The following is a 13769-nucleotide window of genomic DNA, read 5'->3' as shown; positions in this document are numbered from 1 at the left end:
CACAGCTGCTGGGGCAGGAATTGAGTGCATTTGCAGCCTCTCTTTAGCCACCCCTTGTGTTAAGGTCATGGTGAAATATTGCCAGTAGAGGCTACTTGTCTTCTTTCAGTATTGGTGTTTCCATGGATCAGAACTGCCACAGCAAAGGAAAAAAAATTAGTAATTTAAATAGGCTTTAAGTCTTGTGGTCAGTGGAATATTGGACCCACTAATTTTCCAGTCAGTATACGGTAATTATAAGCCTTCCTAACAGACAGAGTCCTGAGATATATGTGCTAGATTTAACAGCTGAAGGTGGGGGAGGGCTAGCTGCTGCAGGAGTAATATTTTGTATGCAGTAACATAGGATCTGTGGCCAAAAGGAGAGATAATAAGTACTGGCTGAAGGTGTGTAAGATAGGAAAGCAGGGAAGATTCAGAGGTTTTTTTCTGCACCTCAGGAAAAAAGGATGGTGAAATAGTGACTCTGTTTCTAGAGGCAATAACCTTAATGTTCAGCCTAGGAGTATGGTAGTTTAGGTCCCCAGGTCTGAGCAGCTCTGGCTTAACTGTGCTGTCTCGTGGAACTGTGTTTCCAAAACAAGCCTCATTTTAAAATAGCAGAGGCCAATCTGGTAAAAAGGTAAAGTATTTCAGCATCAGAAATATTTACTAGACTGTCTGTGCTGCAAAAAGTGAAAGGTAGATTATCTTAAAACACATCCTCCCTCTCCAGTTTTGTGGTGTCTATAACTTAAATGGGCACTGACAGCAGAAAGTGGCAGCGAGTGAAGCGTTTTGCCTTGCTGCTGCTCGCCCAGGAGTTGGAAGAGATCTCTGTAAGATAATGATTTAAATATGTGAACTTGGATGCTGTTTAGAAAGGTGTCAGCTTTCACTCAGCCCTGGGGAGCAGTTGGAAAGAATTCTTCGAGATAGAGTTGTGTTGAGATGAATTGGCTTGGCACCTTATGTGCTGTACCGTTGCCCTCTGCTGGCTGGCACCTCTGTGCTGCTGCTTACAGAGGAGATTTTTTTTCTTTTCTGACTCATCTAGGATGCCATTATGTTTTCTTGTTTTATTTTGTTCCCCTCACACTTCTTTTTTTTTTTTTTAATGCATCTGAATCAAAGGTTATGATTATGATATGTGTGAATCATTGAGCACCTATATATGTATCACCAATAATATACAGTATGTATTATTACATTTAATACAATATACAATTTATATATAACATATAACCTATATATTAGATATTACTTTACATAATCTGTATCTATATATATCTATCTTTGGGTCTGGATGCTGCATGTTCTGTAGTGTGGCAATGCCAGGAGAAGCAGGACTTCCCAGGTGTATTACAAAGGGGAGAGGAAAAGAGCCAGAAATAAGTTGCATAGGGTGGTGTAAATCAAACCTGCAAATCCGAGAGCTCCCTTCACCCCAGCAGTGACAGTAGTCACCATGTACAAGCTCTCAGCCCCACTGGTGTTTCTTTGTGACAGTGGGAAGAAATGGGTTTTGAGCCTTTGTGGACCTTCCAGGGCAGAGGTTCACAAACAGCATTTTTCAAGTGCTCACAGCTGATGCAGGAACCCGAGCTCCTCTCTGTGCTTAAGTGGAAGTTCTTCCGAAGTTCTCAGAACCTTAAACCATCTCTGAAATGGTGTTTAGATCTTTCAGAGTCTCAGTTTGTGCCCTGTGCCCATTGCTGTGTAAGCAGGTTGCTGTAGCATCTGTCTGGCCAGGAGCCACATACCCAGGGAGTAAGGATCAAGCTCTGGAAGCTTTCTGGTATTCAGCCCTAGGAACTCCTCCATATTGCCTATACAAGAGCACCTATCACTTTCTCTTCTCTTCCTTCATGTGTCCCTGCAGAATGAGTTAGCATGGGGCAAGGTGCATACTTAGAGCCTTTGTGAAGCCTCTTCTTGCTGACAGTGGTGTCAGATTTAGGCCAGTAGTTGGAAGCTAAAGCAAAGCACCAGAGTTTGGTGAAATCTGGAAACAGGTGTCTCATTTGGGCTGGGCTGTACTGCGCAAGTGCAGGGTAAGAAGACCTGCTCATCTTACAGGTTATTATCTCTGAGTGATGAAGAGCTGTGAAGCTCACTTCTTGTCTGGGTATAATTTAATATTTCAAGAGGTCATTTGCATTAACGGAAGTCAGCTCGCCCCTCTTCAATTATGTATTGCTTCACAAGAATAAGGAAAATTATGTGTTTTTCCTGGTAAGTATTCTCATACCTTTGAGGATGTCTGTAAATCCACAGGAGAAGTCTATTCTGAAATTGGTGGTCAGAATGAAAACGGCCTTGTACTACTAGGTTCTGTAAGATCCTCTTTGCTTTCATCCCTTTTTAGCTGCACAGGTTTAACTTTGGGATTTAGATTACCTTCACAGAAGATCGTCTTTGCTCATGTATTAGAAAACTAATTAACAAAACTCTTTTAAATGAAGCTGAGTTCAGTCACTGACACTTTTTTATTGAATACAGTTGGGTGCCTAAAATGTGGTTTAGGAAAAAGGGTTAGTCTTCTATTACTTACCAGAGAGGCAGTTTAAGATGGGGTGGAAGGCACACTAAGAGTTTTGAGAAATGCAGAAGGTGAAGGGCACCCATCCACAGTGTTACTGCTCTGCATGGCTGTGGGTCAGGCTCACTCAGTGCCAAAGAAGCCACCCAAAACTCACCTACCTAAGGCAGAGCCATTCTCTGGAGGTGGCTGAGGTTTTGCCCTCCACCTCATCTTCCCCAAAAAAAAGCTCATGTAGAATTAGAGGACTTTTTCCTGGAGGTGGAGGAGTCTCCACTAGGTATTCTCCTGGGGGATGAGGAGAGGGGTAGTCTGGCTCCAAGGGAATGGATGCCAATTCTCTGGGGCTCAGGCAGGAGCATGGGCAACCTCGGGGTAGGTGGGATCTACACAGCCAAGTGGTGTCTGCCTCTTTTCAATGGGACCCTGGTAATATTTCCTATCTGGTGAGTGAAGTGAATAATGCTTAGAAGGCACGTGTCACTTAATCCTTAACTTATCCACTTCCTTAAACATATGCACTGTCAGATGCCCAGCAGTTGCTCCACAGTTGCTTGCTCTCAGTAACATTTCTCCTCTTATAAAAAATGAGGGAGGAAACAGCTTTTTTTAAGAGGAAACCGGGGCTTTGTTTGCTGTGCTGGGGCTGACAGGATGCTCAGTAGAGGGCACCACAGCACAGGCTGTCATTCCCTGCCTTCCAACTCTTTCTTTCCCTTTTTTTTTTTTTTTTTTTTTTTTTTTCCCCCCTCGCTCTTATGATGATGTAAATGGGGAGAATAAATTTGTCAAAAACAAAATCGGAGAGTTAACCTTCCAGACACATGCAAGTGTGCATCTGTCATTGTATTAAGTTACAGTAGATACAGGAAATCTTTAGTTAGGATTAAGTTGTACAGTTCAGCCATATGTTGTTTTCCTCCAGCAGAACAATGTATAATATAACTAATAAAATCATGTTGAAGAAAACCAGATTTTGGACCTTGTCCAAATAAGACAAAACACATGTTTCATCTTTTGTAAATGTTCTTGCCATAACACAGGGAAGGAGAAAAGAAGTCCTCATGTGCATTATCCAGCATTTTCTCAAAAACATTTTTTCTTCTGGTTGTGAAGTGATGCTTTTTGACCCAGCTTCTTTAAAGGGCTAGAGATCACGAGCATTTACTGAAAGCTTACAAAGATTGGCATGGCTGCAAATAAATAAAAAAAAAAAAAAAAAAAAGAAGAAAGAAATATTTTATTATCTCTAATTCAACCATATAGCCTTACCCTTCATCCCCCTTAATCACATAAGCAGTCATTATGCGTGTGAGCAATCTGGCCGAGAGGAGCGAGATCTCTGACAAGTAATGACTACTGATGGGATCAAGACTCGCCAAGGTTTAGCCTTCCCTTCTTATTCCAGGCGTGCACAGAAACTCTGTTGTTCTCTCCAGCGTGCTGGGCCAGTTCAGAGGAGTTATCACTGCCAGCCATGGGAGGGAGCGCTGATTCCCAGGGCTGCAGCCGCAGCTCCGCGCCCGGGATCCCGCAATGGAGCTGCGGGAGCAGCGCCGGGAGTGCCGCTTGGTCACGTTCGGACTGCGCAGGCGTTCAGCCTCTGCCAAGTCATCTGAGTATTAATAATTATGACACTCCGCCTCTCCTCCTGCCTTTTTAATTTGGCGAGTGGTGCGCTGTAATTTCAAATTTTTTTTTTAATTTTTTTTTTTTTCCCCCCCCTGAAGTCCTTGGAGCCGAGTCTGGTGTTTTTGCAGATGTGCGGCCCTTTGCAATGGTGAGTCCCCAGGACAGAGAAGGAAAGCCCCGGAGAGCAACTGTGATAGCAGCACTTAATACTAGTAGTAACATCTGGTGACAACGTACGGTTATTTCCTCAAAGGAGGAGTATTTTGAACAGGAAAACATAATGCTTATGGATAGCGTGCGATTTATTTTCTTTTTGATTGCTTGAAGGATGCAATTAAAAAGCGATCTAACCTGTTGGTTCAGAAGCTGGGGGAAAAACAGGGGTTATTGTTTAATTAAAAGGAAGAAGAAAACCTTCAAGAGGATGACTGAGTGAAAGGTGTTCATATATTTGCCTTCAGGATAGTTTTAAATGGTTTGCAAAATGCACTGAGGGTCTGATTCCTTCCCCCCCTTCTGAACATATATAGAAAAATACATATTCTCATGTGATTAGCTTTATGAACATCTTCCCATTTCTTTGCCTTGGTTTCTCTTCACTCCTTTCACCTCCAGATGGCACTCTGAAGCAGAGGAGAAAATTACTGTGAAATAATGAGTCCAATGTAAAGTAAAATTGGAAATTGAATTATAGCTGCAGAAAAAGGACAGTAGCCTTGAGGTCCTGATCAGTCTGTACTCTTATCACTTTTGTTTGCTGTTCCATGTGTTAGGTTACTGCTGAGTTAATAACAGTGCTTTAGCAGTTCAAGGCTTAGCAGAATTGTACTGGACATGAAATAAAGCTAAAATGAATTTGTGTCCAATATCATTGACATTAGTGCTCATTACTTCTCTGGTGTAATGCCTCAAACCATCTAGAATCAATTTTAAAGATTACCCATTATTTTATAAAGAAAATAAAATACATTTCAAATGGCAACAGAGCTGTAAGTGTAGTGTAATCTCATGAACAGTTAGTTACTTGTGTTTTCGCTGCTTGGAAGGAAACTTTTGAAGGTACAGCAAGAGGAAAATCTGAAACTAAATGCCATCCACAGAATTTAACGTCTTGGCCTTTTGCTGGGTTAATTGGTATTAGACACGCAAATGTTAGAATTGCAGAAATGTGCATCCCCTCATTGTGCACGTAATCCTGGGAAAAACTCTAGTTACTCTACAATAAACTCCAGCATGTTAATTTTCTTTTCCTTCTTTCCTTTTTTTTTTTTTTTTTCCTTTTTTTTTCTTTTTTTAATAAGAGGAAGAAAGGAGGAAGCATATTTACTCCCTCAAGTGTATCGTCTGGAATGATATTTTTTAATTTTCCTTTTTGTTGTAATGTTTGTCTTTGTTTGGAATACATGTTTATCAAGAGTCGAGGCTGAAATGCTCTTTTAGTGGCCGCTGAACGATGGTTTTTCAAACTGTATTCATGAAGCAGTTGCTGTCAAGGTGTGTAGACCTGTAAATTCTGTGTTTTGAATGATTTTTTATGCAGCATTTCCTGGCTTCTTTCAGACTGTGAAGAAGTTTTTCTGTACATTAATACACTGCATGCATTGATTTCACAGATGTCTCTTTGCTGTGTTTATTTTTAAGTAAAATTGCAAGAAGTTAGAGGGGATTAAAAAAGGCTTTCTGTAGTATGAAAATGTGCTTATTTTGAACTTCAGCAATACCTGGTCCTTTTAAGACTGAAATGTAAATGCACCAGGTAGATCATTAAAGTTGCTGTGGACATTTCCTCATTGGCAAGTGCCAAAGTTTGAGTTATTTGGTTGAAACTGTGTGTGTGTTTAGCTAGGCAAATGAAATGTGCATGTACACAAATATCCTGCGTTTTCAGTTAGGTATCTCCTATTATTTATTTTGATTTGACAGATTTTATAGGCTTAGCTGCAGCCAGAAATATACTTTAGCGTATTTATTAAACATTATTGTAATGCTGGCTACTTTAGAGAACTGTTTTCAGTACGTGTTTGTGTTTTAAAACATTACAGTCCAAACACACATTAATCTTACTTGAGAGAGTGAACTAATCGGTTATACTTTTCATTTTAGTCAGAGTACCTATAGAATGCAATATTTCTTCTTGCTTTTACTATTTCTTACATTAATGTCATCTCTTGTTTCCTATTGGAAAGCAATGACTTTTTTTGGTAACACTTTAGTAACCTAAATGGGTAGAAATAGGTAAATATTGACACTTAAATTCTAATTTGTTAAAAGATATTTTAATGATTTTCTGTGTGTGGTATGGCCATAGGCTCTGTGTATTATATGGGTAAAATTACAGGTACATGTAAACAAAAGAGTCTGTTACTAATTTTAGGATTTGTGTATTAAAGAATTCCTTCTTCAGAGAAATGTTGTAGTGAAGTTGTGGTTTTTGTTTGGTTCCCACTCCTCTCCCCCCCCCCCCAAAAGAAAAAGGTGGTAATGGTCCTCACTTCTCCGTCCTTGTAAAAGTATTTCTACAAGTTTCTGTGTTACTGGAATGTATTGCATCTTCTTTACTGTTACTTGATGTAAGTAAATGCTCTGTGCTAACTAAATTTATTTGAAGATTTAATTTAAAATGGACTTTTGAAAAGAATAGCTGCAAGGAAATAGTATTTAAGATTAGCTGAAAAAAATTTGCAAGTAAATTTAAATCAATGTTCAGTATTAGCATTTTCATTCTAGCTTAAATATATGCATATTTGTAAAAGCATCAATGACTTTGGCTAGTGTTGGCTTTTGTTTACAGGTATTTCAGGTCCTGACACTGTTTGTGTCTGAAGTCCTCTCTCTGTACACACTTCATCCCCTCACCAAATAAACTGGTGTCTTGTAATTTTTAGAAAAGCCATAGCTATTACAAAAAGTAAAAAAAAAAAGAATTCTCAGATGGAGACCAAATTTTGCAAGAGTATATGCCTCCAACTGCCTAAAAGTCATTAATTGATCCATGTGGCAATAACAGATGGTTAAATGGAAGAAGTGTCCTTGAAGTTATTCTAATAGTAGATTGTCTAACTATTAGCTTTGTGGTTTTACTCACCTAAAATTCCAAATAACGCACTATGAAAGTAACACACACCTAATCATTTTAATATGTTCATTACCTTATGTTACTGGTTTAGGATTCATCTGAAAACTTAAAAGCAGGACGTCGTTTGGTCTGGTAAAACTCAAAATGTGTGTATGTGCATTTACACAAAAACATTTTTTTCTTTTTCTTTTTCCAGGGTCCTACAAGATGCGTTACTGCTGTCGGACAGTAGGCTTCACCTCTTCTTACAGACTCAGCTCAGCCCTGAAGACATGGAGGCGTGTGTGTCTGGGCAGACCAAATACTCCGTTGCTGAGGCAATTCATAAGTTTGCTTCCTTGAACAGACGTTTTCCTATTGAAGATGAGGAGGGAAAAAATGGGAAAAACAATGTGGAGTCTGACTCGGAGAGGTGATTTCTCTGCATTTCCTTACTTTCTGAGATTGTAAATACACACACGCGCGCGTGCGCGCACGCTTCGCTTTTTTGTTGATGTAATACTAAGATAATGAAAAAATTAATTGACTGAGATTTTATTGAGCTGTGACAGCTCATCATAGAAGTCTTCACACACACCTCCACACTGAATTAATGAATGCAGTAGAAATTCAATTATCTGCATTCTGATTATGTGAATTTCATTTAGTCAGACTTGAATTATTCGCGTTTAAATTATCTTGCTAAAAAAATATCCAACTGCACTCCAAATGGCTAATTAAAAGTCCAAATTTCCTGTCTCTCTTTGTGACTGGAGATAATTAAAGTTCTCCTCTGTTACTCAGGCTTTGAGTGTGTTGTGAAAACCAATTTCCTCCTTTTATTTCCCCCCCCCCCCACTCTTCTTTTCTGCAGTTCATCCTCCGGGCTCAGAGCTAGTGATGACAGCATTTCATGTGGATGTAAAGCAAGCCCAGCTTCTGAGGAATCATGAAAAATCATTCCTGTGTTGCTATGGTATGGACAATACAAAGTGGTTTCTTCTCTGTTTACTGGTTACTTGTGCTGTGTAAACACGGCTGGTTGGTAACGTGTACCTACCAGACCTGTCGCCAATACAACCATATGTCCTTACAAAATTTTCAGACCTTGATACTATGTCTTTTTTGATTTATTAATACATTGATTCAGGTCTACACACTACCTATTGCATTTTGTTTTTTATGACAAACTCTCTGTGTTGGGTAAGTCTTGCTCTACTGGCATATGTGGTGGTTAAAATACTTCCCTTCGTGAGTATATGTCTCAGATCTGAAAAATAAAGATGACTTAATTCCTCAGCTTAAAAGCTGGCATATCATACCAAATATATCCAAAGCATCTTTTTGTAATTTGCATCAGAGAAGTTTCAGCTTCAGAAGTCATTTGACATCAGCGATGAAATTACATACCCCACAAGGTATTAACTTTTTAAAGTAGCTCAGCAACATCAGCAAAACAACATTTGTATGAACTATATGCTGCTGGCAGCTTGAGATGTATTTATATCTTCCCCTGGTCTTTCTGTAATGTTTATGGAAGGCCTGGTTGTATCATGTGTAAGAACTGAAGGCCAAAATTCTTGATCGTGGTTAGAAATATTAAAATTAGAAGTTAGAAAGTTAGAAATATTAAAAAAAAAATATACCTTGTTTGCTGGAGATTCTCAGTTCCCAGTGAATTACAGGTACTTGTTGCCAGTGAAAATTGGGTATGAGGATCCACTGAAACCAATAGCTGAATTTTGCATCAACCTCACCAGGGCCAGGATTTTATTTTCATCATGTTTAACTTTAGGCACCAATATTTGACGATGCCAAGAGAGATGTTTTAGTTTAGCAGCTGAAATGGAGAGTATCTCCCTCTCGAGAGGATGATAATCACCTGGCTATAACACGTGGTGTGGATGGGGACCTCTCCACTCTTTGGGGGTAACAGGAGCTGCTGATTTCATTGTGGCTGTAGTTAACATGTTGGAATATTGACTTTCTCACAAGCAAAAGGCAGGCTGGAGCACAACTTCATAACCACCAGCCCTGATTTGTATTAAACGTCAGTTTTGTTCATTATTGTTAACAGCAGCTGCATAGTGTCTTGTCCCAGATTCTGTCAAAGGAATATGTTTCGCTGTGGTGTTGTATTTATATTTGACATTTAACTGCTATTAAAAAGAACTTGGGGGTCTGATCCCTTCCATTAACTTCAGTGATGTAGTAACCAGCCTAGAAATTTATATATATATATATATATATATATATATATATACACACATATATACACAGACACACGCACACACATACATGCATATATTTGTATTTTTAAAGAATTCTGTGGATCCTTTTAAAGAAGGAGCATTTTAAACCTGGGAGTTACAGAAACAACAGATTATTAAATGGCCAGCCAATAAAGGTTAGCATAGGCATGTGTGGGCATGCTTTTTTAAAGCATCCAGCTGGGAAGCTGTATAATTTTCAGAAACGTGTTTTAATAGTCTGAGGTATGACATCTCTTAGGTAACTACTTCCATCCACTGTATTTTGTTGATGGTAGCTCTTTTATAAGATAAATATCCATGTTTCTTTTTGCTTGGTCTTATTGGATTGCACAAAAGTATCTATTCACCTTGTGAGTTAGCAGCAGAGCTATTTGAATGTAAAAGTGGTAACATATAATTAAAGCAACAAGTTATCACTAAAGGTAGCTTTAAAATAGCTGTTCTTGCCAGGCAGAGATGTTTGATTATTTGGCTTTTTAAAATTTTTTTTTTTTTTTTTTTTTTTTTTTTTTAAGATGGTACAGTACAGGGAAAAATTACTTTACAAACTTATTTAAGAGATGGGGAAAAATATAAAACCAAAATCTGGAGTTATAGCTGAAAAAGATTAATGTTTTTATATAATGAAATGTTAGGCTAGTGACTTTTTAATTTTCTTTTAAAAGATTTAACTAAACTGTTTGAAGCACTTTATAATTCTGGCTTACTAACATGTCCTCAATATCTGATGAAAATTACAGAAATGCAAGGTTTAGAGAACCTTTGCTACTTTTTAATTTTTTATTTCTGGGAGTTTATATATGCCAGTGTTTTCAAACTGAAGATGTTTCTGAAATGCTTGTTTTGTAATAGTTCTATTGCTGTTCTGTTGTTTTGTTTTGTTGTGGGTTTTTTTTTTTTTGTTACCCTGTGCAAAAATTCCAAGACCACTCTAAGAACTTTTTTCCAGTTTTGACAAAAATTTGTTTAAATATTTATTTTTTGAACATTGTGTAGCTAATGTTACTGGAATTTTTCTTACTGAAGGTGAAGGAAAAGTATTCAGTGTTCTTGTATGTCTTTGTTTTGGGTCAGCTGTGTGTAACTGCATGTAAGTGTTTTAAGACTGCTTAATTTGGAACATTTAAATGTAACTTATAAATTTAAATGTAAAAAAATGTATTTTTAATGTATTTTGTGACTCCAATGATCTGGTGATTTTATTTTTTTTTCTTTTTTTTTTTTCAACAGTATGTAATGTATTTTTGATTTGGTTGATCAATGGTATTTTGATTCTCATTTTACATTTTTGAATAATGCTGATATTTCCTGCTAGTTTGTTAAACAGTCTAATATAGTTTATAATATAGTCTAATAAGCTTATAATATTACTATCTATTTGCAATAATTCTTCACTCAGACTTTGCTTCATCTTGGAATTTTATATTCTTACTTTCACGATGATTTATCAAAAGCTTTTAAGTAATTATATTCCTACTTTATATTTTGTGCTTAAACCTGCCAGTAAGATTTCCTTTATTTTAATATCAATATCCTAATCACTTTGACTTACCAAATGTAATTACTCTTCAACTATTTTTGTGTTTGGTTTCTGTTGTTACTGGTTTTGTAGAGAATGTAAAGAAGTGAAAATAACTCCAGTCATATGTGCTATCAGATTCCACAATGTGTATCTAAGAATGTTGTAAACTAGCATTAACCAACCTGTTACAGTCTCAATGAAATACAGTTTCAAGAAAGATGAGAAAATTGTAGTTTAAATTTTCATTTAAATTACAACTTAATTTTATAAGAATTTTTATTCTCTAAATGCTCCACCCTATAAAACCACAAATTCTGTGTCTTAAATATTTTTTTTGACATCTGATACATTGAATTTTTTTTTTCCAGAGCAGAATTTATATTGGTATGCAGAGTTTATGCCTTGCTCTGTTGTAAAATACAGGGTGCAGAAAAAGTCAGCCTGTTCGGTGGTGAGTAGGACAAAAGTGTGTGGTTTTGTGTACGGTATTTGTAATTTAGGAGAGAATTTAAGGGAGTCGTTAAGGCAGGGGCTGTTTCCCCATTAGCTTTTACATCGTTGCAAAAAATGTAAACCATTATTTTCAGTATCAGGTTGAGTCTTTTCCCGAAAGGTCTTAAGTGCTCGAGAGAGAAGACACAATTGTTCTCTTTTTCTCTATTAAAAATACTCTGTTAAATGGCTTCTCTGTCATTTGGAAGAAAGCCGCCTTGGAAAATAATTCAATAAAACAAAAATTAAACTTTCTTCTTAGGGTTAAACCTCTCGATTTCTTATTTATTTATTTATTTGTTTGTTTGTTTGTTTATTTATTTATTTATTTTTAATTTGGGAGCCCGTGGTCGCATCTGCCTGTGTGGGTAGGTGCCGGAGCTGTCAGTAGCTCTGGGTGCTCGGCAGCGGGGAACCGCGCATCACCGGAAAAAAAACCAAAAAGGGGGGCGGGAGGCAAAAATATATTATATTTAAAAAAAAAAAAAAAAAAAAAAAGGCAGGCACCATGCCCGAGAGGCAGGAGCATCGCTCCCGCCCGGCCCCGCTCCCCCCCCCCCGAGCCGCGGAGCGGAGCGGGGCGAGCGCCTTACCTGGGGCCGCCGTCCTCCGCGCCCCGCTCCGCCCGGCCCAGCCCCGCCGCCGCTGCCCCCCGCCCCGCCGCGCCCCTGCGCGCACGCGTGTGCCCGCGCGTCCCCGCGGTGCCGGGGGATGGGGGGGAGTGGGGGCTGTCAGGGAGCGGAACCGCCCGCCCTTGATCCGGTAACTCGGGGCAACCGCAGCCCATGGCAACGACGAGGGGGGGCCGGGGTTGGAAAACCGGGGGGCGGGGGGACGCCTGGCCGCCCGCGCTCCCGCACGCCTCCCCCCACATCCCCATCCCCATCCTGCGGAAGGCGCCGGCCCGGGTCTCATTTTGGGGCGGCGCCGGGAACGGTTCCGTGTCCCGTCCCCCCACTCTCCCCGCATCCCGTCGTTGCCCCCCAGCCCCATCCCCGCCGCCCCGGGCTTCCTCCGACCCCCCCCTTCCAGGCCCCCCACCCCTCCGTCTTGTCTGGCCGCGCCCCGCCGCTCCGCGCCGCCAGGGGGCGCTGTGGGGCCGGGAGACGCAGGCGGCGGGGCGGGGCGCGGGGAGGGGAAGCTGGCAATGCCATGGAAACCGCGGGGCTCCGCGGGGTCGGGCTGCGAGCGGCTGTACGGGGGTTACAGAGGATTTTTTATTTTTTTTCCGTTTGTTTCTCGGTTTCACTGTTCCCTCACCGTTTTGTTCACTCTCCTCCATCCCGAAGTCCTTCCCGGAGCCGCGCAGCTCCGCGAGCAGGGAATACAGGGAGGTGTCCCCGTCCCTCCCCCCGCGCTGGGGATGGGGCTCAGAGGGGGCGGGGGTGGCGATGCTGCACCTGCTTTCCCACGGGGAAACCCCCCCCCTCACCCGCACGGCAGCTCCCTGATTTAAAGAAGGAATAATATAGATATTATTATTATTTTTCATTATTATAATTATTGTTATTATATACAAAAGCAATTAGGGGCCAGCGCAAATCCAAGGCGTGACATTTAGCAGCCTCCGTGGCAGGCGGGCTGCGCTTAAATGGAGGCCTTTCTGCGGAACAACAGGAGCCAAAAGGCCTTCTGTCACCCAGTTATGTAAGACACAATCTCGCCTGAAAGTGCACAATGAATCGGGAAGGATTTATGTAATTAATTGACCAGTCTTAACCTGTTATCGTGATGTAAGGAATTTGGAACTCATTAATTTGGGCCCTGACAGATTTCATATTAGAGCTGGCAAATATGGATTGAGCCTCTTATTCTTGTAGCAGCTGGAATTTCCATGACAGTGAGGATTAGTGAAGAAGACCTATTGCTCGAGTCAAACTGCTGCTTTTGTAATCAGCAGCCCTGCTTTGCATTAAAGGGGTAATGGGAAAAAGAAAAAGAAATAAATACCAAAAGGGAAGGGAAAAAAAAAAAAAAAAAAAAAAAAAAAAGAGAGAGAGAGAGAGATAAATATATTCATGTATGGAGCAGAGCAGGGGGAGGGAGAAGAAGGATGGATCCTGGAGAGCAGAGGCACCAGAGTGGGTCTCCTTGCCTCCATGACAAATGAACATGCCATGAAGATAGACCTGGCATGGTGGAAAGGGAAGGTGCCCAAAGGCCAGGTCTGCAGCATCAGCATGAGGCTTGCTGCCTCCTGGTCAGACCTTCAGATGGAGCCTCCCAGGAGGCACTGAGCACTTGGGACTGCAGCACCATAGGTCCTGAGAGCGG

General features: G+C 40.4%; 1 protein-coding gene across 1 annotated transcript in view; it reads left to right on the top strand.

Annotated features, from left to right (window-relative positions):
- The window catches only part of SNX10 (sorting nexin 10), a 36044-nt gene extending 25190 nt beyond the window's left edge, over positions 1–10854 (top strand). Inside the window, exons 6-7 of the mRNA XM_071735654.1 lie at positions 7426–7641; positions 8083–10854. Coding sequence (XP_071591755.1) covers positions 7426–7641; positions 8083–8161 — 295 coding nt within the window. The 3' untranslated portion in view covers positions 8162–10854. The remainder of the gene's footprint in view (positions 1–7425; positions 7642–8082) is intronic.
- Positions 10855–13769: the final 2915 nt, after the last annotated feature.

The sequence above is a fragment of the Heliangelus exortis genome, chromosome 2, assembly GCF_036169615.1.
Source record: "Heliangelus exortis chromosome 2, bHelExo1.hap1, whole genome shotgun sequence".
In the NCBI taxonomy this organism is placed as follows: domain Eukaryota; kingdom Metazoa; phylum Chordata; class Aves; order Apodiformes; family Trochilidae; genus Heliangelus; species Heliangelus exortis.
This window is presented reverse-complemented; position numbering and strand designations above follow the sequence as displayed.